General features: G+C 37.0%; 1 protein-coding gene across 1 annotated transcript in view; it reads left to right on the forward strand.

Moving 5' to 3' along the window:
- FAF1 (Fas associated factor 1) overlaps positions 1–24,830 on the forward strand; it is a 488,997-nt gene that overhangs the window by 180,397 nt on the left and 283,770 nt on the right. Inside the window, exon 4 of the mRNA XM_027108597.1 lies at positions 5,242–5,453. Coding sequence (XP_026964398.1) covers positions 5,242–5,453 — 212 coding nt within the window. The remainder of the gene's footprint in view (positions 1–5,241; positions 5,454–24,830) is intronic.

Consider the following 24,830-nt stretch of genomic DNA (forward strand, 5'->3'; position numbering starts at 1 on the left):
ACCCTGCTGAGAGGAAGCAAAACGCTTGTCATGGTGCTTGCAAATTAAAATAGACGGAAAAAAAAGTCTGTGCAAGTTTAGTTGCTTCCTGTTGTCTCCTCCTACATAATAACCCTAATTCCATGAATTAGGAAGTCAATATGAGCTATCTATCGGGATCTGGGAAAAAACTACAGGGTAGGTTGAATAGATTGAATGAACACTGTATGATTGGATTTAGGCCAAAACCTCATTTACCACCATAACTTCCATTTTTGTATCCCCAGGAATTAGTATTAGAGTTAGCATCTAGTAATCCTCTAAAGATCTAGATATTTTCCTTTTTTCAGTACACAAACCCCTAGTAAATGGCTACAGGTCTCTTAGGGGAATTCTTAGAGGAAAATTTACAATACACATGTGGCTCTGTTGCATTGTCTTTGGGGGACCAAGGACTTTGTGTTTGGCAACTGGGAGTGACTGTGACCCTCCATTATAGTTATGGAAGTTAGGATCTAGGCTGCCAGATCTAGGTTTCTGTTGTTTATAGATCAAGTAATATTTTAGTCAACTGACTTTTCATTTTGTTTCTTAGAAGTACCATGTTCAATAAAGCACTACTAAAGGTCTCTGCAGGTTGAAATCTTCTGATTGCCACATTTTGTCCATGCTGTCCGTAACATCATTGCTCCCTCCTTTTTCTTGTTAAACTCTGCCATTTGACCTATGCACTCTGGGATCTCATCATGCCTATTAGGGAGTCCTTTTCAGTGATGTCATCTCCCCATGTTATTCCCAACCCACAGAAGACAGCCACTACAGAGTTTTTCAAGGATGTAGATTCCCTCACTAATGTATTTTTCAGTGCTTTAGTGCAGTGTTCTCTGGGACCTCATGGATTATGTAGTAGGAGGATGTGTATAATATATTCAGGTTGTACATGGTTAATCCACTTTAGCATTCATATTTTTCTAAGCATCTGGATTTCTTCTACATTTTGACAGGAAAGTTTGGGCATTTCCTCCTCATTAAATGTAGACTCCTTTGGGATTCAAGTTTCATTCAGTTGACAAGGAAACTATTAGAAGTACTTACAACTGCTTAAGCAAATATATTATATTTGGCCCTATTCAAACTCTTTTGGTCAAACTCACTTAAAATTCATTTCTACAACTGTTCCCTAGGTTTTTGCTGATATAATTTATCAAAATATTATAATTACTTTTGGATATAAGCTGTCTTGTCTCAGTTAAGACATTGTACTTATTTTCTTGGAACATGCCTACATCTGATTTTATAGGTAATAAGGAATGGTGGAGGTAGGTTTTGAGAATAGACATCCCCCTTCAAGGCAACTGTCTCAGGTAAGAGTATTCATAGTTTTTAAGCAAGAAGCTAATCTCGGTCATGGGAGGAGGAGCTGTTTCTGTTTACAGAAGAGGCTCAGAGACACTCCAGGGGTTCAGGATTCCGACATTCACCTGAATCCGCTCAGGTATCCCCATTTCACATCTTAGGTTCTCACTCCTTCCACAACAGTGCCTTAACTTTCACAAAAGTGACTTAGTATGTATGTTCAACTTTCACTGTAAATATGCAAGCTGCAAAATTAAATTTTGAGTCCAATTCTTAGGAAGACCATACCTGTGGTTATAAGAAATAAGAAGCTCTTTTTAAAGTGCCACTTCAGAAACTCTGTAACTTTCTTATCATGAATTGAACTGAAATTTAAAAACCCCAAGTGTGTCATTTTATTCTGTAAGCTCTCCTTTAGAGTCAGAAGCAGCCTGCTCATAGTCCTTGTCATTATTACCACCATAATAGTCAGGTCAGATAGTCATTTGGTTCCCTTTGGCACTTGTTTCAATAATGATAATTAATCATTATGCCAGTGCATGGCTTGGATCACTAGCATCCCATTTTCCATTGGCAAGGAGTTCAGCAGTGCATTGAAGGTCAAGGCCATAATCAAGCCAGTTCCTGAATCTTTTGTTTCCTGGGGCACCTCCATTATCAAGAAAATGAAACCACACTAGGGTATTTTTAACAGAGGGAATTTAATGTAGGATTGGTTACACAGGTGTGGAAGACTAAAAGAGCAAAAAAGTAAAACTGAAGTAACCTAGATACAATAACTGCTTCAGGAAGTTACTGCTTGAAGGTCTAGGGAACAAAGGGATTAACAGAACTTTGAAACTCAGAGGAGCTCTTTGAAGCTGAAGATCAGACCTCTGTGGAATGTATACTGTCCAGCCATTAGTGATATCTCAGAGGGAATGACAAGAAGCTGGTTATAAGAGTGCTGAAAAAAGCAGGAGACTGAAAGCTGTAGGGTGATGCTGATTGAAATGCATGCAAACAGGAAGAAGGAAGTCTTTCCTCCCCTCCTCCTAACTACTAATCTCTACCTAGTATCCTCTGTTTGACAGAGGTCTATCAGGAAACCATATGCCAAAGGAAAAATATAATTTTGCAGAATCCTAGCCCCTGCATTACAGAATAGACTATAGAAGGATGAATTTGGAGTTAAGAAAACAATGTCAGTGACCAAACTGCTAATTAGCTGTTTTTCTTAGGTTCTGAGAAGTTGTGACAACATTTAGATATGTGAAGTATTATTGCACACATTCTGTTCATAGATGCCTAGAAGCTCACTTTGGCTTCCAAACAGTGACATTCTTCCTGCTTTGGACATTTTCTCTGTTCTCATATTTTCCTTCCCACATTACTTTCCTTGACTCTGACAACTGGGAGAATGGATAGGTTTTTGTCTTTGGATCAGTGATTAGAGTGTCTGAACTCTGGTGAGATCTAAGCTAGTCACTTTCAAACTTTTTTGACAAGACCTACAATGAGAAATATTTGCATTCCAAAATACACATATTACAAATATGTCCCAGAATCAAAAGTCTTATGAAATAATACTTGGTCCTAACTATTTAGTGAAATATACTGATAATTTCTATCCTATTCTATCCTATCCTATTCTTTTCTATTCTTAATCTTATTCTGATTGTGTTCTTTAAAAGACTTACCACAACTCAATCAATTATGTAATCTATAATTTGATAAACACTGATCAAAGCAACAGTGTGAAGTAAATGTAAATATTCTCTCCTTCTTAATTGTATAAGCAATGCTTAACTTGGCAAGTTTTTGGTCATTTTTGTTGTTGTTCCTATTCGGGCCCCCAACACATTATTTTTCTTTAAATTCAGGGTGAGAAGAAAGATATTTTAGAACTGAGCTTGTAGTTCTGGTGGTGGAGAAAAATTATACAGTAATGATCTTTAATAGGAACATTTCTTATGTTTCCTCCCTCCCTACTTTTCCTACTGAGGGGGGAAAAACAGTGATAATATATATATGATAACTTAAATCAAAGAAAAAAAATCCAAATTCTTCATAATTATTTCTCTACTCATTAGTTTGTCAAATATTTGTATATCTTCTATGTATAAAATCTTGAACTCAGCAGATGATACAGCCATTAAAAACACAAATGTGAGCTTCATAATTATTGATAGTAGTGAGATGTTATAACTAGTCTGAGGTAGTAAAACATGCTCTGAGTTGAAAAATAATCTGAGATATGAAAGATAAATATAATTAGCTAGAAGAAAGATGGAATTTGGGGATGGGATGGGAAGGAAAGAATATTCTTAGAAGGAATAATTTTTATGTTACCTCATGAACTAGGAAGGATCAAGGTAAGACAAAAAACAAAAAGCTGTTCTGGCTATTAGCATAGAGAGATGGAGATAGCATAGCACAAGATGAAGATGGGAAGGTAGACAGGATTCAGATCATATAGGGCCTTGTATGCCACTTTGACCATTTATATGAAGAGCAAAGGGGAGTATAGAAGAAAATGATATGAAGACATTTGTCTTTAATTTCACTCTAGCGGTGGTATGGGATGAAATGCAGGGGGGTAAGGGTATGTATGGAGTTAGGCTATTGCATTAATCTGTGTAAGAGGTGACTGTGGCTTGGACTAGGGTGGCAGCTCCGGAGGGGAAAGGTAGATGACTTATCTAAAAGATATTTAGGAGGTAAAACTGAAAGGACTAGTTAGATGTGGGAGTTGAGAGAGAAAAAGAGGGCAAGGATAATGCCAGAGGTTTCTAGCTTGGGTAGCTAATATGTGGAATAAATGGGAAAATCAGGCTTGGGGAAACATTAATGGTTTAAACTTTGGCTGTACTGGGTTTGAGGTTTGGGATCTTACTAAGTACTAGGCATTGTGCTAAGCTTTTCATACACATTATTTGATCTAATCCTTACAAATATAATTAATTTTCCTATTTTACAAATGAGACAGCTATTAAGTGGACAGAGCCACAATTTCATTTTTATTCTTTAAGAAGGGAGAGATTCAACCATGTTTAAATGTTTCTGAGAAGAATCCAGAAGAGAAGGAGATGTTGAAGATAATGGAAGGGAAAGGGATAATCCATAATGTAAGGCTAATGAGTAGATGCGTAGATAGAACGATGTCTTCTCTATTTAGAGAAAGAGAGTGCATATGCAGGTTAGTTTGTGGATTTGATGTTAGAAGGGTAAGGGAATTTCTTCTTGATGGCATCTGTTTTCTCTGCAAAGGTAGGAAAAATATATTTTAAGACTGAGGAGTGAGAGGGAGAATGGAGGTTTAGGGATGGTTAAGTTTCAGAATAGTTTTTGTGGAAAGTAGAGTTAATGAATCAATTAATGATTCGGTAAGTAAATGCGAGTGGGTTAAGAAGATACTGTTAGTAATTCACAGAGTTTAAAATGATGTTTTATCAGCATCATAACAGCATAAGGCAAAAGTCTAATTAAAAGGGATATGTGTGATACTGCTAACAGACATAGAAAGGCAAGGATGGGAGGGAGAGTAATGTGGCTTTCAGTCATTGGGAGAGATTTTATGGAAGAATTAGAATTTACTTAGTCCATGATGCACAGGTAGGTAAATTTGATATGAAGAACAACACAAGCCAAGTACAGTTAAGTCCCCTCTATACAAATGAGTTCTGTTTCGAGAGTGCTTTCGTAAGTCCAGTTTGTTCGTAAGTTCAACAAAGTTAGCCTAGGTACCCAGCTAACACAATCAGCCATATAGTATTGTGCTGTAATAGGTTTATAATACTTTCGCATCTTTGAAAGTTCGCAACTTGAAGGTTTGTATGTATGGGACTTACAGTATGGAGTGGGTCCTTAGTGGTAATCTGTAGTTATTTGGTTGATGATAATTCTTCTTTTATGTCAATATTTCAGTGACTATGGGGGTGAGCCTATATCAGGACCTGCATTTGATCCAGCAAGTCACCCAGCTCCAGCTCCTGCTCCTGCTCCCTCTTCTTCTTCAGCATTTCGACCTGTAATGCCATCTAGGCAAATTGTAGAAAGGCAACCTCGGATGCTGGACTTCAGGGTTGAGTACAGAGACAGAAATGTTGATGTGGTACTTGAAGACAGCTGTACCGTTGGTAAGGTTTTTCCTACCATATAGCCTCCACAAATAATTCATTAGGTAAACATTCAGTTTATATTCTTTTGTTTTGAGTTGACTGCTGACAAGAAGGAAATAAAAACAAATTGATATTGTTTCATACAGATTATTGTGTTCTAATTTTAAATACTGTCTTCAGATTGAGGTAAGTTTGAGAGTAATTTTTTTTTTGTTCCACATATGCAGAATGATATATGAAGCTGTTTTAGGGCAGATACAAATCAAACATCTCAGAGCTTAAAAAAAATACCAGAATTATTAAGTATATTGATATCAGACTTTATAGCTGAAGCTCCTTCATTTTTAATACTATGATTAATGAGAAATCAGAAATAAGACATTTCCATCACTTCTTCTCCCTGCCAGCTAAATAAATGGTGTAGTACTGTTCTCTCAAAGGAGACTCATAGTTTATGCCTGCCATTTTCAGACAAACTTTACCAAAATTCTGTAGAGAAACTGTTGAATTCATGTTTGATTCAGATTATTTGATCCATGTTTGTTGCAGAACTAGAAATTGTATTAATTTCTATTTTAATACGGTTTTGCCTTATATCTAAATTTTAGATGTTTCTGAAATTTTGCCTTTGTTCCTTTTTGGGGAGATCCTTTCCTAATTTTATTTAATTTTATTAATTGAGGTACCAGTCTGTGGCCTGTTAGGAACTGAGATGCACAGCAGGAGGTGAGTGGCGGGCAAGTGGGCAAAGCTTCATCTGTATTTATAGCCACTCCCCATCGCTTGCATTACCTCCTGAGCTCCACCTCCTGTGAGATCACCAGTGGCATTAGATTCTCATAGGAGCACAGACCATACTGTGAACGGCGCATGCGAGGGATCTAGGTTGCGCACTCCTTATGAGAATCTAATGCCTGATGATCTGAGGTGGAGCTGAGGCAGTGATACTAGCACTGGGGAGCAGCTGCAAATACAGATTGTCATTAGAAGAGAGGTTTGACTGCCCAGAGACCGTAATAAATCAGTTGCTTGCAGACTCATATCAAAACCCTGTCAGTGAGTGGCAAGTGACAATTAAGCAAGGCTTTATAGTGGCAAGTGAGTTGATGTACTTCAATTGTTAGCTGCATCTGGTGGCAGGCTTTAAGTCAGAATCCGGCACTTATTTTAGTCCATGGGTGGCCTGCCCATTATTTTATTTACCACTTCTATCCGCGCCTCTTTCCCACTCTGCGCACTTGTCTCAAAGTTTTGGTAAGCCCACAAGCTAACCCTAGCCAAAATGAGTAAAAAACAAATGTCGCTGGAGAGCTTCTTTGAAAAGGGGGAAAGACCCAATGATGAGACAGCAGAAGAGTCTAAGGCTGCCAACAAAAAGAAAGCTGCATTTAAAAGAAAATACCAAGAGTCCTACTTAAATTACAGGTTCATTGCAACAGGTGATTGACATTCTCCAACCCCGCTTTGTATAATATGTGGCAACCGGTTATCCAGTGCAGCTGTGAAGCCTTCAAAACTGCTTTGCCACATGGAGACCAAGCACCCTACATTAAAGACAAGCCTTTGGAGTTTTTCAAAAGAAAAAAATGTGAACACAAGAATAGAAGTAATTATTGAAGGCCACCACTTCATCGAATGTGTCTGCACTGAGAGCATCATTCTTAGTGGCTAACCGCATTGCTAAAGCTAAGAAGCCTTTTACTATTGGTGAAGAGTTGATCCTGCCTGCTGCTAAGGACATTTGGTGTGAACTTTTAAGAGAGGCTGCAGTTCAGAAGGTGGCACGTGTTCCTCTTTCAGCTAGCACCATAACTAGATGAATTGATGAAATAGCAGAGGATATTGAGGCATAATTGTTAGAGGATTAATGAGTCACCGTGGTAGCAACCCTGGTTGACAAACCTACCTGTGTTGACAACAAGGCAACAGTGCTTGTTTTTGTGCGATATATTTTTCAGGAGGATGTGCATGAGGGTATGTTATGTGCACTTTTGTTGCCAGCCAACACTACAGCTGCAGAACTATTCAAGTCGTTGAATTATTACATATCAAGAAAACTGAATGGGTCATTTTGTGTTGGTATATGCATGGACGGAGCAGCTGCCATGACTGGATGGCTCTCTGGTTTCTCAACTCGAGTCAAAGAGGTCGTTTCTCAAATGTAAGTCTACGCACTGTATCATCCGTAGAGAAATGCAGGCTAGCTGAAAAATGTCACGTGAACTTAAGAGCATTTTGCAGGATGTGATTAAAATTATCAGCCATATTTAAAGTGCATGCCCTTAACTCACATCTGTTCACGCAGCTCTGTGAGGAGGAGGATGCAGAGCACACACGTCTTCTCTTATACACAGAAGTGAGATGGCTTTCTAAAGGTAGATCACTGGCCAGAGTTTTTGAGTTATGAGAACTACTCCAGAGATTTCTTTTAGAAAAATGGTCACCACTGGCAGCACATTTCAGTGTCACAGAATGGGTCACAAAACTTGCTTACTTGTGTGACATATTCAACCTGCTCAACGAACTCAATCTGTCACTTCAGGGGAGAACGACAACTGTGTTCAAGTCGGCAGAAAAAGAGGCTGCATTCAAAGCCAAACTTGAATTATGGGGGCGACAAGTGAACACTGGGATTTTTGACATGTTTCAAACATTGGCAGAGATTTTGAAAGAGACTGAGCCAGGGCCTTCTTTCTCCCAGCTGGTGCGTGATCACCTATCTCAGCTTTCAAAAGAGTTTGAGCATTACTTCCCAACCACAGAAGACTGAACTGGGAAGGAATGGATCTGTGACCCATTTGTGAATAAGCCAGGTGAATCGACTTTGTCCGTCCTAGAAGAGGATCAACTGGTTGAGATCACAAATGACGGTAGCCTTAAAAGTATGTTTGAGACAACTTCAAATCTCCATATGTTCTGGATGAAAGCTAAGGCGGAATATCCTGAGATTGCCACAAAAAGCACTGAAAAGGCTGCTTCCATTTCCAACACCCTATCTTTGTGAAGCAGGGTTTTCTGCAGTGACAGCAGCCAAAACGAGATTATGGAGTAGACTGGACATAAGCAACACACTTTGGGTGTCACTGTCTCCCGTCACCCCCAGATGGGACCATCTAGTTGCAGGAAAACAAGCTCAGGGCTCCCACTGATTCTGCATTATGGTGAGTTGTATAATTATTTCATTATATATTACAATGTAATAATAATAGAAATAAAGTGCACAATAAATGTAATGTGCTTGAATCATCCTGAAACCATCCCCCCACCCTGTCTGTGGAAAAACTGTCTTCCATGAAACCAGTCCCTAGTGCCAAAAAGGTTGGGGACCGCTGCATTACAGAGAAAAAGCAAGTCTGTTAAAAGAGTAATCATTCCCAAACATGAATCAGATTGTTATTCCCTTACTTAAAACCATTTAGAAACTTTCCATTGTTTTGGGGATAAAATTCAAATCTTTTAACATGACCTGTAAGTACTGCTCGACCAGACCCTGCTGCATTTCTAGTTTTCATCCATTATCACTCTCCTTCTTACTCACCATGCCTGAGTTGTAACGGACCTCTTTCAGTTCCGTGAATAGGTTATTAGCTCAGGGCCTTTGTACTTGTTTCTTTTTTTGCCTGGATTCCTCCCCTAGTCTAGTCCCTTCTCCCTGTGCCCATCCCCATGCCCCCAAATATTCTCCTATACATTCCTTTTTATTTTAAAAATGAGATATATACAGTATAGTTTTATTAACTATGGGTACATTGTTGTACAGTGGATCTCTAGAACTGTTTCATCTTGAGTAAGTGAAACTCTATATCCACTGAACAGCAACTTCCCATTTTCCCCTCCTGCAAGCCCCCTGGCAGTCATCATTCTGCTTTCTGCGTCTATGAGTTTGACTACTTTAAATACCTTATATAAGTGGAATCATGCAACATTTGTCTTTCTGGCTTATTTCGCTTCATATGATAAGTGAAAGGCTCATCCATGTTGTAGCATATTACAGAATTTCCTTCCTTTTAAAAAGCTGAATAATATTCCATTGTATGTATACACCACGTTTTCTTTATCCGTTCATCTGTTGATGGGCATTTAGGTTGTTTCCACCTCTTGACTATTGTGAATAATGCTACAGTGAACATGGGATTGCAAGTATCTCTTGAGACACTGCTTTCAATTCTTATTTTTGGTGTGTGTGTGTGTTGTTTTATTTTATTTTATTGCAATATAGTTGATTTACAATGTTGTGTAAGTTTCAGGTGTACAGCAAAGTGATTCAGTTATACATGTACATATATTCATGCTTTTTTAGATTCTTTTCTCATATAGGTTATCGCAGAATATTGATTCAGTTATACATGTACATATATTCATGCTTTTTTAGATCCTTTTCTCATATAGGTTATCACAGAATATTGAATAGAATTCCCTGTGCTATACAGTAGGTCCTTGTTGGTTATCTATCTTATATGTAGTAGTGTATGTGTGTGTTCATCCCAGGCTTCTGATTTATCCCTCCCAACCCCCTGTGTTTCCCTTTTGGTAACCATAAGTTTGTTTTCGCTATCTGTAAGTCCATTTCTGTTTTGTAAATAAGTTCATTTGTTTCTTTTCTTTCTTTTTTTTAAATTAGATTCCACATATGAATGATATCATATGATATTTGTCTTTCTTTCTCTGACTTACTTCACTTAGTGTAATAATCCCTAGGTCCAACCATGTTGCTGCAAATGGCATTATTTCATTCTTTTTTATGGCTGAGTAATATTCCCTTGTATATAGGTACCACCACAGCTTTACCCATTCCTCCGTCGATGGACATTTAGGTCAGTTCTTTTGGATTAATACCCAGAAGTGAGATTGCTGGATCATATGTTAGCTCTATTTTTAATTTTTGAGGAGCTTCCATACTCTTTACCATAGTAGCTGCACATTTTACATTTTCAGCAATAATGCACAAGGGTTCCAATTTTTTCACATCCTTACCAACACTTGTTATTTTCTGTTGTTTTTGTTTTTATAATGGCCATCTTAACATGTATGAGTTGATATCTCGTGGTTTTGGTTTGCATTTCATGATGATTGGTGATACTGAGCATCTTTTCATATACCTTTTGGTCATTTATATGTCTTTTTTGGAGAAATGTCTAATCAAGTCCTTTGCCCATTTTAAAATTGGGTTATTTAACTTTTTGCTATTGAATTGTGAATTTATTTGTTTTTTTTTTTTAATTTATTTGTTTTGAATATGACCCCTTAACAGATATGTGGTTTGCAAATATTTCCTCCCATTCTGTAGGTTGCCTTTTTACTCTGTTGATTGTTTCTTTTGCTGCACAAAAGCTTTTTAGTTTAATGTAGTCCCACTAGTCTATTTTTACATTTGTTGTCTATGCTTCTGGTGTCATATCCAAGAAATCACTGCCAAGATAAATGTTATGGAGGTTTTTCTGTATGTTTTCTTCTAGTAGTTTTATACTTTGAGACCTGTAATCCATTTTGAGTTAATTTTTGGGTATGATGTAAGATAAAGGTCTAATTTCATTCTTTTGCATGTGGATATCCAGTTATGCCTGTACCATTTGTTAAAGGGACTGTCCTTTCTCCATCATGTAGACTTGGCACCCTTGTCAAAGATCATTTGACCTATATGTGTGGGTTTATTTCCGGGCTCTCTGTTCTGTTCTATTGGTCTATATTTCCATCTTTACACCAGTACCATACTGTTTTGATTACTTTGTAAAATGTTTTTAAGTAAGTGTGAGGCCTCGAGCTTCATTCTTTCTCAAGATTGTTTTAGCTATTCAGGGTCCTTTGTGGTTCCACATGAATTTTGGTATTGGTTTTTCTATTTCTACAAAAAATGCCATCGGGATTTTGATAGGGATCACATTGAATCTGTATGTCCCTTTGGGTAGTATGGACATTTTAACAATATTAAGTCTCTCAATCCATGAACATGTGATGTCTTTCCATTTATCTGTTTCATCTTTTAATGTCTTTCAGCAGTGTTTTATAGTTTTCATTGAACAGGTCTTTTGCCTTCTTGGTTAAGTTTATTCCTATGTATTTTATTCTTCTGATGCTATTATAAATGGGATTGTTTTCTTAGTTTCCCTTTTGGATTATTTGTTGTTACTATATAGAAACATAGCTATTTTGTATCCTGCAACTTTGCTGAATTCATTTATTAGTGCTAATATGGTTTGTGTGTGTGTGTGTGTGTGTGTGTGTGTGTAATCTTCAGGGTTCTTTACATATAAGACATATTATCTACAAAGAGAGATAATGTTATTTCTTTTTTCCTGATTTGGATGCCTTTCATTTCTTTTTGTTGCCTAATTGCTCTGGCTAGGATTTCCAATACTATGCTGAAAAGAAGTGGCAAGAGTGGGCATCCTTGTATTGTTCATGATCTTTAGAGGAAAAGTTTTTCGTTTTCACTATTGAGTAAGATGTTAGCTGTCATCTTTTCATATATGGCCTTTATTGTATTAAGGTAATTTCCTTTTGTTCCTAGTTCGTTGAGTGTTTTTGTCATGAAATGGTATTTTGTCAGATGTTTTTTCTGTATCTATTGAGATGACCATGTGATATTTTCCCCTTCATTCTGTTAATATGGTATATCACATTGATTGATTTTCATATGTTGAACCATGCTTGCATCCCATGGATAAATTCTACTTGGTATATGATCCTTTTAATGTGCTGTCAAATTCAGTTTTTAAGTGTTTTGCTGAGGATTTTTGCATCTATATTCATCAGGAATATTAGCCTGTTGGTTTTTGTTGTTGTTCTTCTTCTTCTTATACTGTTTTTTTCCTGGTTTTGGCAACAGGGTAATGTTGGCCTCATAAAATGAGTATGGAAGTGTTCTACCTCTTCAAATTTGGGAAGATTTCGAGAAAGATTGATGTTAACTTTTCTTTAAATGTTTGGTAGAATTCTCCAATGAAGCCATCTGGTGCTGGTCTTTTTTTATTGGGAGGGTTTTGATTATTGATTCAGTCTCCTTACTTAGTTATAAGTGTGTTCAGATTTTCTTTTTCTTTATGATTCAGTCTTGGTAGATTATATGTTTCTAGGAATTTACCCATTTCTTCTAAGTTATCCCATTTGTTGGTATATAATTGTTTATAGTAGTCTCTGTGATTCTTTTTATCTTTGTGGCATCAGTTGTAATATCTCCTTTTTCATTTCTGATTTTATTTGAGTCTTATTTTTTCTTGGCTTAGGCTGAAAATTCATCAGTTTTGTTGATTGTTTCAAACATCAGCTCTTAGTTAGATTGATTTTGTCTGTTGTTTTCCTATTCTCTTTTCATTTATTTCTAGTCTTTATTGAAGACTAACTTCCTCACTTCTACTAAGTTTGGGCTTAGTTTGTTCCTCTTTTTCTTGTTACTTGAAGTGTAAAGTTAGGTTGTTTATTTGAGATCTTTCTACTTTTTTGATGTAGGCCTCTAGTACTATAAACTTTCCTCTTAGTACTGCTTTCCCTGCATCCCATAAGTTTTGGTATTTTGTGTTTTATTTTCATTTGTCTCATGATATTTTCTAATTCTCTTACGATTTCTTCTTTGGCCCATTGGTTGTTCAAGCAAAAGTTGTTTAATTTCTATATATTTGTGAATTTTCCAGGATAGATGACATGTTAGGTTACAAACAACAGATTTAAGAAGATTGAAATCATACCAAGTATGTTTTCCAGCCACAATATACTGAAACTAAAAATCAATAGCACTTTTCCTTTACCCTTTTCTTCTTAAATTTATTATCTATCCTGGAGCATGTTCCATGTGTGCTTGAGAAGAATGTGTATTCTGGTGCTGTTGGGTGTTATGTTTTGTACATGTCTGTTAGTTCCATTTCATCTACAGTGTTGTTCAAGTCCTTATTGATATTCTCTGTGGAAGTTTTATCCAGTATCGAAATCCCCTACTATTATTGTGTTGTATATTTCTCCCCTCTGTTCTTCCATTGTTTGCTTTCTATATTGGGTTCTTTGTTTTGGGGTACATATATGCTTATAATTGGTACATCTTCCTGGTGAGTTGACTCTTTTGTCATTATATAATATCTTTCTCTCTTGTAGCTCTTTTTTCTGAGTTTTTAAAAAAATTGAATTATAGTTGATTTATAGTATTATGTTAATTTCAGGTGTACAGCATAGTGATTCAGTATTTTTGCAGATTATATTCCATTATAGGTTATTGCAAGATATTAGGTATAATTCCCTGTGCTATATAGTATTATTTCAGATTTTTATCTGTTTTAAGAAAACTAGAAGGCAGTCCTATATTAAATAAATTTTAACTGCTATTGTATGGCATGTGACCGAGTAGATAACAGTGTCTCTTTCAAATTGACCTGATTCTTTTTGTTGCTGGAATATTTGGCATATAGTGAAAGTTCATGGATATTTTAATCACTTGAACCACTTTTTCATTGGTTCACTCAGTTGGAGTGACATCCACTGCTCATTTCAAAGATGGTGATCAAAACGCTGGCTTCTGGATTATACATCTTAATATTACACTTTAAGTCTATTGTAGTTTGGAGAATATGAACTATTTTAAAGCTTTTTTATAGAAATATATGATAGAATTTCTAGGGATCACATTTTGTAAACTCTTGGCCTTTTAATTCACTGTAAAAGCAGACTTGTGCCTAAGTATGGTAGACTAGAAGCATTTGTGTTATTCTGTTTGAAAACAAATACAATTTAAATAGTTACATATGTTTTGTAAATAAAATTTGATTCCAAATGAATTGTAAACCAAATATTATTATTGTATGATATGTATCTTTCTCCTGCTTCTCTAAACTCTTCCAATTTTTTATTCTGGATTATAGTTGTTCTCTTATTATAAATTATGTGCCAGTCACACATCACGTCATGCACCTTTTCTTTGTTCATTGTTGGTTTGTTGATATGCATCACTGTGGAAGGTATACTCAGGGATATTTGGGATTGTTAGAAGTTTTTTCTTCTTTCATTTCTTTCACTGCTTTTGATTAAGTTCTGTTAGTTTTATCACAGTATCATTTGAATTCCTCCTTTATTTGGATCCCCTCCATTACAGTTCAAGAATGAATTTCTTTCATAAGTTATTAAAATAATTCCTCCCTCTATTTCCATTCTTTCAGTTTCTTTCTTCCTCTAGTCTGTATTTTACATAGTTTCCCTATAGTGATCTTTCTAGAATATAAATTTCCTCATATCCTTCATTGGTTCCTTATTTTTTATATTCTGTTACTTATTAAGGAATTGTATGTATGTATATAAATATTAAAAGGCAGAGAGATGCTAAATAAGATAATGCCACTTCCCATGCTATCACCAGGGAGACTCAACATAGTATAAAAGTAAGCCTAGGGGCAGTCAAGAAGTTTATATCAGAGTGACACGTAGTAGTAATTGCATTGGTCTGTTAATGTTTTTAGTGTCCTGTTTATTACTGCAGTTTCATTTTATTACAAAATCTTTCTGGATTTTCTTATCTTAAATAAATTTAGAGAATTATTTTATTATTCATTTATTTATTTTTAAAATAAATTTATTTCTTTTATTTATTTATTTTTGGTTGCATTGGGTCTTCATTGCTGCGCACTGGCTTTCTCTAGTTGTGGTGAGCGGGGGCTACTCTTTGTTGCCATGCACGGGCTTCTCTTTGCGGTGGCTTCTCTTATTGTGGAACATGGGCTCTAGGGCGCGTGGGCTTCAGTAGATGTGGCGCATGGGGTCAGTAGTCGTGGCTCATGGTCTCTAGAGCACAGGCTCAGTAGCTGTGGCACACGGGCTTAGTTGTTCTGCGGCATGTGGGACCTTCCCACGGGCTTGAACCCGTGTTCCCTGCATTAGCAGGTGGATTCTTAACCACTGCACCACCAGGCAAGCCCCTAGAGAATTATTTTAAAGCATAAGTTCTTCTATAAAATACTATCTAGTGTATGGGCTTCCCTGGTGGCGCAGTGGTTGAGAGTCTGCCTGCCGATGCAGGGGACGTGGGTTTGTGCCCTGGTCCGGGAAGATCCCACATGCCGCGGAGGAGCTGGGCCCGTGAGCCATGGCCGCTGAGCCTGCGCGTCCAGAGCCTGTGCTCCACAATGGAAGAGGCCACAACAGTGAGAGGCCCGCGTACCGCAAAAAAAAAAATAAATAAATAAAATACTATCTAGTGTGAAGTAGTGTCATCGTTAGGGTAGGAATTATTGTGTATTATTATGTTTAAGATCTAGCAATGGATTTAACCTAACATACAGGTATTTGTTCAATAAAGTTTGTTGAATCAATGCTGTCAGCAAACCTACTTTTGCTGAGCCTGTTCAGCATAGCCTTAGTTCCGTTTCTAGCACGTAGCAGAAAAATAGGTCCGTTGTTAGTTAAACCATTTGCCTTTTTTTTTCTTTCCTGCGGTACACGGGCCTCCCACTGCTGCGGCCTCTCCCGTTGTGGAGCACAGGCTCCGGACGCGCAGGCTCAGCGGCCATGGCTCATGGGCCCAGCTGCTCCGTGGCATGTGGGACCTTCCCAGACCGGGGCACGAACCCGTGTCCCCTGTATCGGCAGGCGGACTCCCAACCACTGTGCCACCAGGGAAGCCCCATTTGCCTTTTTCTGTTGTTTTTATTTTTTTATACAGTAGGTTCTTATTAGTCATCCGTTTTATACACATCAGTGTATACATGTCAATCCCAATCTCCCAGTTCATCACACCACCTCCACCATCACCCCCACCACTTTCCCCCCTTGGTGTCCATACGTTTGTTCTCTACATCTATGTCTCTATTTCAGCCCTGCAAACTGGTTCATCTGTGCCACTTTTCTAGGTTCCACATATATGCATTAATATACGATATTTGTTTTTCTCTTTCTGACTTACTTCACTCTGTATGACAGTCTCTAGACCATCCACATCTCTACAAATGGCCCAATTTTATTCCTTTTTATGGCTGAGTAATATTCCATTGTATATATGTTGTTGTTTTTAATCTACTTTCTTAAAACTACTTTTATTATGTTGGATACCATTTTAGTTTAAAAGAATCAGATTGAGTATCAAAAGAGTGAAAACATTTAGCAAGTGCATTTTGACGCTGAAAATATAATTTGGGGTATTTACAACCAGTTTTTGTCTTGAATATATAAACTTGGATTCTGGACTTGACTCTGCAACTCAGATAAAGTATGTAATTTTTAGCACAGGCCTTAACTCCTCTATGCCTTAGCCACCCTTTATGAATAATAAGCATTATGTAAGTGTTTTCTGTTTTTGGCTGTTAGTGCATGTTAAAGAAAAAAAGAGTAGCAATCTTATTTGTCTCACATAGATGGTGTTAGCATGAAATAACAAGAGAACTGATCATAGCTTGTTCTTTGGGGAGAAAAGGTAGCAAATGTTGTGCATTAGTAGCATTATTCTTTGGTCCGTCTGCAAACTAATGTCTGTTGTCACCATGCCAACAATTATGTACTCCCCAAATTATTTATAAAATCATTTTTTCAAGTTTCGTTGAGATATAATTGACATAGAGCACTGTATAAGTTTAAGTGTGCAGTATAATGATTTGACTTACATACATCATATAAAGTCATTTTAAAATATAAATAAGCAGCATCTCAGACTGTGTGGTTTTACTGTGCATAGTTTATTTTTTATATGCATTAGCAATATTTTGTTTGATTTAGTTTCACATTTTTAAGTACTTCACTTTCAGTAAACATTTTTCAAATGGAGACGTATATAAGGAACAAAATGAGTACCTTCCCTTTCTCTGATTCTTATTAACTCCCTGCTATTGTCAGTTTGGTTTGTGATTTAAGGTTGCCATTTTATAAAATGTCTTTACTTTATTTAAAAGTAATGTTCACTCGATTACTTTTATGCCTTATGTCACTTTTGTTGTCTGCAAAGCAAGGCAGTGACTATCAGAAGCATAGACTTATGTTTTCTAACACCTTTAGTTTCTTCCATTCATCTTTCAGTCTCCTCTTCCTCTGATAATTCCCTATCATCTTCCTTTGAAAGATTATAAAATAGCTTTTTTCCTTTTTAAAGGAATAAACATACATAGTAATGGCTCGGACATACATACACAAGCATACCTTGGAGATACTGTGGGTTCGGTTCCAAGTCCACTGCGATAAAGTGACTATTACAGTAAAGCAAGTTACATGAATTTTTCGGTTTCCTGGTGTGTAAAAAAGTTGTTTACACTATACAACTTATTAAATGTGCAACTATATTAAATGTGCAGTGGCATTGTGTCTAAGAAAATAATGCAAATGCCTTAATTAAAAAATATTTTATTGCTAAAAAATGCTAACCATCATCTGAGCCTTCAACGAGTCAGAATCTTTTTGCTGGTTGAGGATCTTGCCTCAGTGTTGATGACTGCTTGACTGATAAGGAGGGTGGTGGTTGCTGAGGGCTGGGGTGCCTGCGGCAGTTTCTTAAAATAAGACAATGGTTTGTCACATCAGTTGACTCTTCCTTTCACAAATGAGCTCTCTGTAGTGGGTGATGCTGTTTGATAGCATTTTACCCACAGTGAGCTTCTTTCAAAATTGGAGTCAATCCTCTCAAACCCTGCCACTGCTTTATCAACTAAGTTTATGTAATATTCTAAATCCTTTGTTGTCATTTCAGCAATCTTCACAGCATCTTTACTAGTAGCAGATTTTATCCCAAGAAACCACTCTCTTTGCTCATCCATTAGAAGCAACTCCTCATCTGTTCAAGTTTAATTGCGAGATCACAGCAATTCAGTCACATCTTCAGGCTCTACTTCTGATTCTAGTTCTCTTGCTATTTGCACCACATCGGCAGTTACTACCTCCACTGAAGTCTTGAACTCCTCAAAGTCATCCATGAGGGTTGGAATCCACTTCAAACTTCTGTTAATGTTGGTATTTTGACCTCTTCCCATGAATCATGACTTTTCTTAATGGCATATAGAATAGTGAATCCTTTCCAGAAGCTTTCAATTTACTTTGCTCAGATCCATCAGAGGAATCACTGTCTATGGCAGCTATAGCCAAATGAAATGTATTTCTTAAGTAATAAGACTTGAAAGTTGAAATGACTCCTTGATCATGGGCTGTTAGCAGGCATTAAAACAACATGAATCTCTTTGTACATCTCTGTCAGAGCTCTTGGATGATCAGGTGCAGTGTCAGTGAGCAGTAGTAGTTTGGAAGGAGTCTTTTTTTTCTGAGCAGTAGGTTTCAACAGTGGGCTTAAAATATTCAGCAAATCATGTTGTTGTCAGATGTGCTGTCGTCCAGGCTTTGTTTTTCCATTTATAGAGCACAGGCAGAGTAGATTTACTGTAATTCTTAAGGGCCCTAGGATTTTCAGAATGGTAAATGAATATTGGCTTCAGCTTAAACTCACTAGCTGCATTAGCCTCTAACAAGAGAGTCAGCCGGTCCTTTGAAGCTTTGTAGTCAGGCATTGACTTCTCTCTAGCTATGAAAATCCTAAATGGCATCTTCTTCTAATATAAGGCTATTTTATCTATATGAGAATCTGTTGTATACTGTATTTACCTTCATTAATTATCTTAACTAGATCTTCTGGCTGACTTCCCATAGCTTCTACCTCAACACTTGCTGCTTCACCTTGCATTTTCTTGTCATGGAGACGGCTTCTTTCCTTAGCTGCATACTTCTGTAGCTTCCTCACTTCTCTCAGCCTTCATAGAATTGAGGTAGGACCTTGCTCTGAATTAGGCTTTGGCATAAGGGAATGTTGTGGTTAGTTTGATCTCTGCAGAGCTCTAGAACTTACTACATGTCACCAACATGGCCACTGTCTTATCATTTGGGTACTCACTGGAGTAGCACTTTTAATTTTCTTCGAGAACTTTTCCTTTGCATTCACAACTTGGATAATGTTTGGTGCAAGAGGCCTAGCTTTTGGCCTCTCTTGGCTTTTGACATGCTTTCCTCACTATGCTTAGTCATTTTCAGCTTTTGATTTTAAAGTGAGAGACATGACTCTTCCTTTCACTTGAACACTTAGAGGCCATTGTAAGGTTATTAATTGTCCTAATTTCCATACTGTTGTGTCTCAGGGATTAGGGAGGCCCAAGGAAATGGAGAGACAGTGGAATGGCCAGATGGTGGAGCACAACAAGAAACACACAACAAGAAACACAACATCAAGTTTCTTGTCTTATATGGGCAATGTTCATGGTGCCCCCAAACAGTTGCAATAGTAACATCAAAGATCACTTGATCACGGATCACCATAACAGCTATAATAATAATGGAGATTGAAGTTTTGTGAGACTTACCAAAATGTGGCACAGAGGAATGAAATTAGGAAATGTTATTGGAAAAATGGCTCCAATAGACTTTCTGGTTGCCACAGATCTTCAATTTCTAAGAAATGCAGTATCTGCAAAGTGCAATAAAATGAGGTAGGCCTGTAATAGTAAATAACACTGTACTTTCCCAAGGTCACATATTTAGCAATTACTGCTGAAAATTAGGAAGTAAATTCCAAAAGACTTTTGTGCAATCAGAATAGGTCATTTTATTATAGATGTTTTTTGATTACTTTGGGCTTAATATTATGCTAAGTTCTTAGGCTCTGTGTAAATAAGACATTCGTTATCCCAGAAGACTCCATGGTCTATCTAGATAGAGGGAAGAAGAAGACATGGAAATAACGGACACTCATTCATTCATTCATTCATTCACACACACACATACATATAATACACATTACCTCCCATACACCAGCCACTATGCTCACTCTCCTTAGTTCCGTACGACGCTTATCACAACACTGTGAGGCAGATGTTATTATCCGCCTTTCGAAGATGAATAAACAGAGGCTCAGAGAATTCCTGAACCACAAATTCAGTCTTAAATGAATCTGGAATTCATGATCTTTCCAATAAAATAATGTCTATTATGAAAATACATGCAGAATGCTATGAGAATATTGAAAAGGAAGCAATTCAATTTTAGTTGGTGACGTGGGAGTATGGGAAGGGAATAAATTCAGTTGTAAGATTGGTGAGGAAAGATTTCAGAGAGGGACCAGGCTATGAAATACGAGTTAAAGTATGTCATGTGGGCAAAGTGTGGGGAAGTTTATTCTAGGCAAGGAAAAACACAGAGGCAGGAATCATAATGGTGTGTCTGGAGGAATATGCAGGCATGAGCATAAAGTTGGGGTTGTGGTCTTCAGTTAGCTGAAAAGTCCACTTAAATAGAACTTCTCCTTTTCTATCAGTGACAGTTTCATGCTACAGTTCCCTCTCCTGAGCCTACCGCAGTCCCTGCCTCTGCTCTTTTATACTCATTGACTTACTTATTTTCACATTACCTTGACATAGCCAGAACCTGTATCCCCATATTATAGACATGAGAACTGACATAAGAGAATAAGTAAGTGAGTTCATTGGTTCATGGAGATTAATCGATATGGAGGGAGCTGTAAAAACTAGTCAAGCTGACCACGAAGTAAGCAGTCTTTTCCACATTTTTGTCTTAGGGTTATCTAGTGTGTGCTTAAATTCTTTTAGCAGTGGGATGCTCATTAATTTTAAGGCAATAATTCCATTGTTCAGCGACTCTGACAAAAATTTTATAAATAAAAACGCTGTACCTCAACCACATGCAAAACAGAGGTATCGTTAAATGTATTAATTTTTTAAAATTTTTATTTATTTTTAATCTTTATTGGAGTATAATTGCTTTACAATGGTGTGTTAGTTTCTGCTTTATAACAAAGTGAATCAGTTATACATATACATATGTTCCCATATCTCTTCCCTCTTGCGTCTCCCTCCCTCCCACTCTCCCTGTCCCACCCCTCCAGGCGGTCACAAAGCACCGAGCTGATCTCCCTGTGCTACGCGGCTGCTTCCCACTAGCTATCTGCCTTACGTTTGGTAGTGTATATATGTTCATGCGTCTCTCTCGCTTTGTCACAGCTTACCCTTCCCCATATCCTCAAGTCCATTCTCTAGTAGGTCTGTGTCTTTATTCCTGTCTTACCCCTAGGTTCTTCATGACATTTTTTTTCCTTAAATTCCATATATATGGGTTAGCATACGGTATTTGTCTTTCTCTTTCTGACTTACTTCACTCTGTATGACAGAATCTAGGTCTATCCACCTCATTACAAATAGCTCAATTTCATTTCTTTTTATGGCTGAATAATATTCCATTGTATATATGTGCCACATCTTCTTTATCCATTCATCCGATGATGGACATTTAGGTTGTTTCCATCTCCTGGCTATTGTAAATAGAGCTGCAATGAACATTTTGGTACATGACTCTTTTTGAATTATGGTTTTCTCAGGGTATATGCCCAGTAGAGGGATTGCTGGGTCATATGGTAGTTCTATTTGTAGTTTTTTAAGGAACCTCCATACTGTTCTCCATAATGGCTGAACCAATTCACATTCCCACAGCAGTGCAAGAGTGTTCCCTTTTCTCCACACCCTCTCCAGCATTTATTATTTGTAGGTTTTTTGATGATGGCCATTCTGATCGTTGTGAGGTGATATCTCATTGTAGTTTTGATTTGCATTTCTCTAATGATTAATGATATTGAGCATTCTTTCATGTGTTTGTTGGCAGTCTGTATATCTTCTTTGGAGAAATGTCTATTTAGGTCTTCTGCCCATTTTTGGATTGGGTTGTTTGTTTTTGTGTTATTGAGCTGCATGAGCTGCTTATAAATTTTGGAGATTAATCCTTTGTCAGTTGCTTCGTTTGCAAATATTTTCTCCCATACTGAGGGTTGTCTTTTGGTCTTGTTTAAGTTTTCCTTTGCTGTGCAAAAGCTTTGAAGTTTCATTAGGTCCCATTTGTTTATTTTTGTTTTTATTTCCATTTCTCTAGGAGGTGGGTCAAAAAGTATCTTGCTGTGATTAATGTCATAGAGTGTTCTGCCTATGTTTTCCTCTAAGAGTTTGATAGTTTCTGGCCTTATATTTAGGTCTTTAATCGATTTTGAGCTTATTTTTGTGTATGGTATTGGGGAGTGATCTAATCTCATACTTTTATATGTACCTGTCCAGTTTTCCCAGCACCACTTATTGAAGAGGCTGTCCTTCCTCCACTGTACATTCCTGCCTCCTTTATCAAAGAAAAGGTGACCATATGTGCGTGGGTTTATCTCTGGGCTTTCTCTCCTGTTCCATTGATCTATCTTTCTGTTTTTGTGCCAGTACCATACTGTCTTGATTACTGTAGCTTTGTAGTATAGTCTGAAGTCAGGGAGCCTGATTCCTCCAGCTCCGTTTTTCGTTCTTAAGATTGCTTTGGCTATTCGGGGTCTTTTGTGTTTTCATACAAATTGTGAAAATTTTTGTTCTAGTTCTGTGAAAAATGCCAGTGGTAGTTTGATAGGGATTGCATTGAATCTGTAGATTGCTTTTGGTAGTAGAGTCATTTTCACAATGTTGATTCTTCCAATCCAAGAACATGGTATATCTCTCCATCTATTTGTATCATCTTTAATTTCTTTCATCAGTGTCTTATAATTTTCTGCATACAGGTCTTTTGTCTCCTTAGGTAGGTTTATTCCTAGATATTTTATTCTTTTTGTTGCAATGGTAAATGGGAGTGTTTTCTTGATTTCTCTTTCAGATTTTTCATCATTAGTGTATAGGAATGCAAGAGATTTCTGTGCATTAATTTTGTATCCTACTTTACCAAATTCATTGATTAGCTCTAGTAGTTTTCTGGTAGCATCTTTAAGATTCTCTATGTATAGTATCATGTCATCTGCAAACAGTGACAGCTTTACTTCTTCTTTTCCGATTTGGATTCCTTTTATTTCCTTCTCTTCTCTGATTGCCGTGGCTAAAACTTCCAAAACTATGTTGAATAAGAGTGGTGAGAGTGGGCAACCTTGTCTTTTTCCTGATATTTGTGGAAATGGTTTCAGTTTTTCACCATTGAGGACGATGTTGGCTGTGGGTTTGTCATATATGGCCTTTATTATGTTGAGGAAATTTCCCTCTGTGCCTACTTTCTGGAGGGTTTTTATCATAAATGGGTGTTGAATTTTGTCGAAAGCTTTCTCTGCATTTATTGAGATGACCATATGGTTTTTCTCCTTCAATTTGTTAATATGGTTTATCAGATTTATTGATTTGCATATATTGAAGAATCCTTGCATTCCTGGAATAAACCCCACTTGTTCATGGTGTGTGATCCTTTTAATGTGCTGTTGGATTCTGTTCGCTAGTATTTTGTTGAGGATTTTTGCATCTTTGTTCATCAGTGATATTGGCCTGTAGTTTTCTTTCTTTGTGACATCCTTGTCTGGTTTTGGTATCAAGGTGATGGTGGCCTCGTAGAATGAATTTGGGAGTTTCATCCCTCTGCTATATTTTGGAAGAGTTTGAGAAGGATAGGTGTTAGCTCTTTTGTAAATGTTTGATAGAATTGGCCTGTGAAGCCATCTGGTCCTGGGCTTTTGTTTGTTGGAAAGTTTTTAATCACAATTTCAACTTCAGTGCTTGTGATTGGTCTGTTTATATTTTCTATTTCTTCCTGATTCAGTCTTGGCAGCTTGTGCATTTCTAAGAATTTGTCCATTTCTTCCAGGTTGTCCATTTCATTGGCATAGAGTTGCTTGTAGTAATCTCTCATGACCTTTTGTATTTCTGCAGTGTCAGTTGTTACTTCTCCTTTTTCATTTCTAATTCTGTTGATTTGAGTCTTCTCCCTTTTTTCCTTGATGAGTCTGGCTAATGGTTTATCAATTTTGTTTATCTTCTCAAAGAACCAGCTTTTAGTTTTATTGATCCTTACTATCGTTTCCTTCATTTCTTTTTCATTTATTTCTGATCTGATCTTTATGATTTCTTTCCTTCTGCTAACTTTGCGGTTTTTTTGTTCTTCTTTCTCTAATTGCTTTAGGTGCAAGGTTAGGTTGTTTATTCGAGTTGTTTCCTGTTTCTTAAGGTAGGATTGTATTGCTATAAACTTCCGTCTTAGAACTGCTTTTGCTGCATCCCATAGGTTTTGGGTAGTCGTGTCTCCATTGTCATTTGTTTCTAGGTATTTTTTGATTTCCTCTCTGATTTCGTAGGTGATCACTTCGTTATTAAGTAGTGTATTGTATAGCCTCCATGTGTTTGTATTTTTTACAGATCTTTTCCTGTAATTGATATCTAGTCTCATACCGTTGTGGTCGGAAAAGATATTTGATACAATTTCAATTTTCTTAAATTTACCAAGGCTTCATTCGTGACCCTAGGTATGATGTATCCTGGAGAATGTTCCATGAGCACTTGAGAAAAATGTGTATTCTGTTGTTTTGGGATGGAATGTCCTATAAATATCAATTAAGTCAATCTTGTTTAATGTATCACATAAAGCTTGTGTTTCCTTATTTATTTTCCTTTTGGATGATCTGTC

The sequence above is a fragment of the Aethalodelphis obliquidens genome, unplaced genomic scaffold (assembly GCF_003676395.1).
Source record: "Aethalodelphis obliquidens isolate GAN/ISIS:26980383/991018 unplaced genomic scaffold, ASM367639v1 scaffold9, whole genome shotgun sequence".
NCBI lineage: Eukaryota > Metazoa > Chordata > Mammalia > Artiodactyla > Delphinidae > Aethalodelphis > Aethalodelphis obliquidens.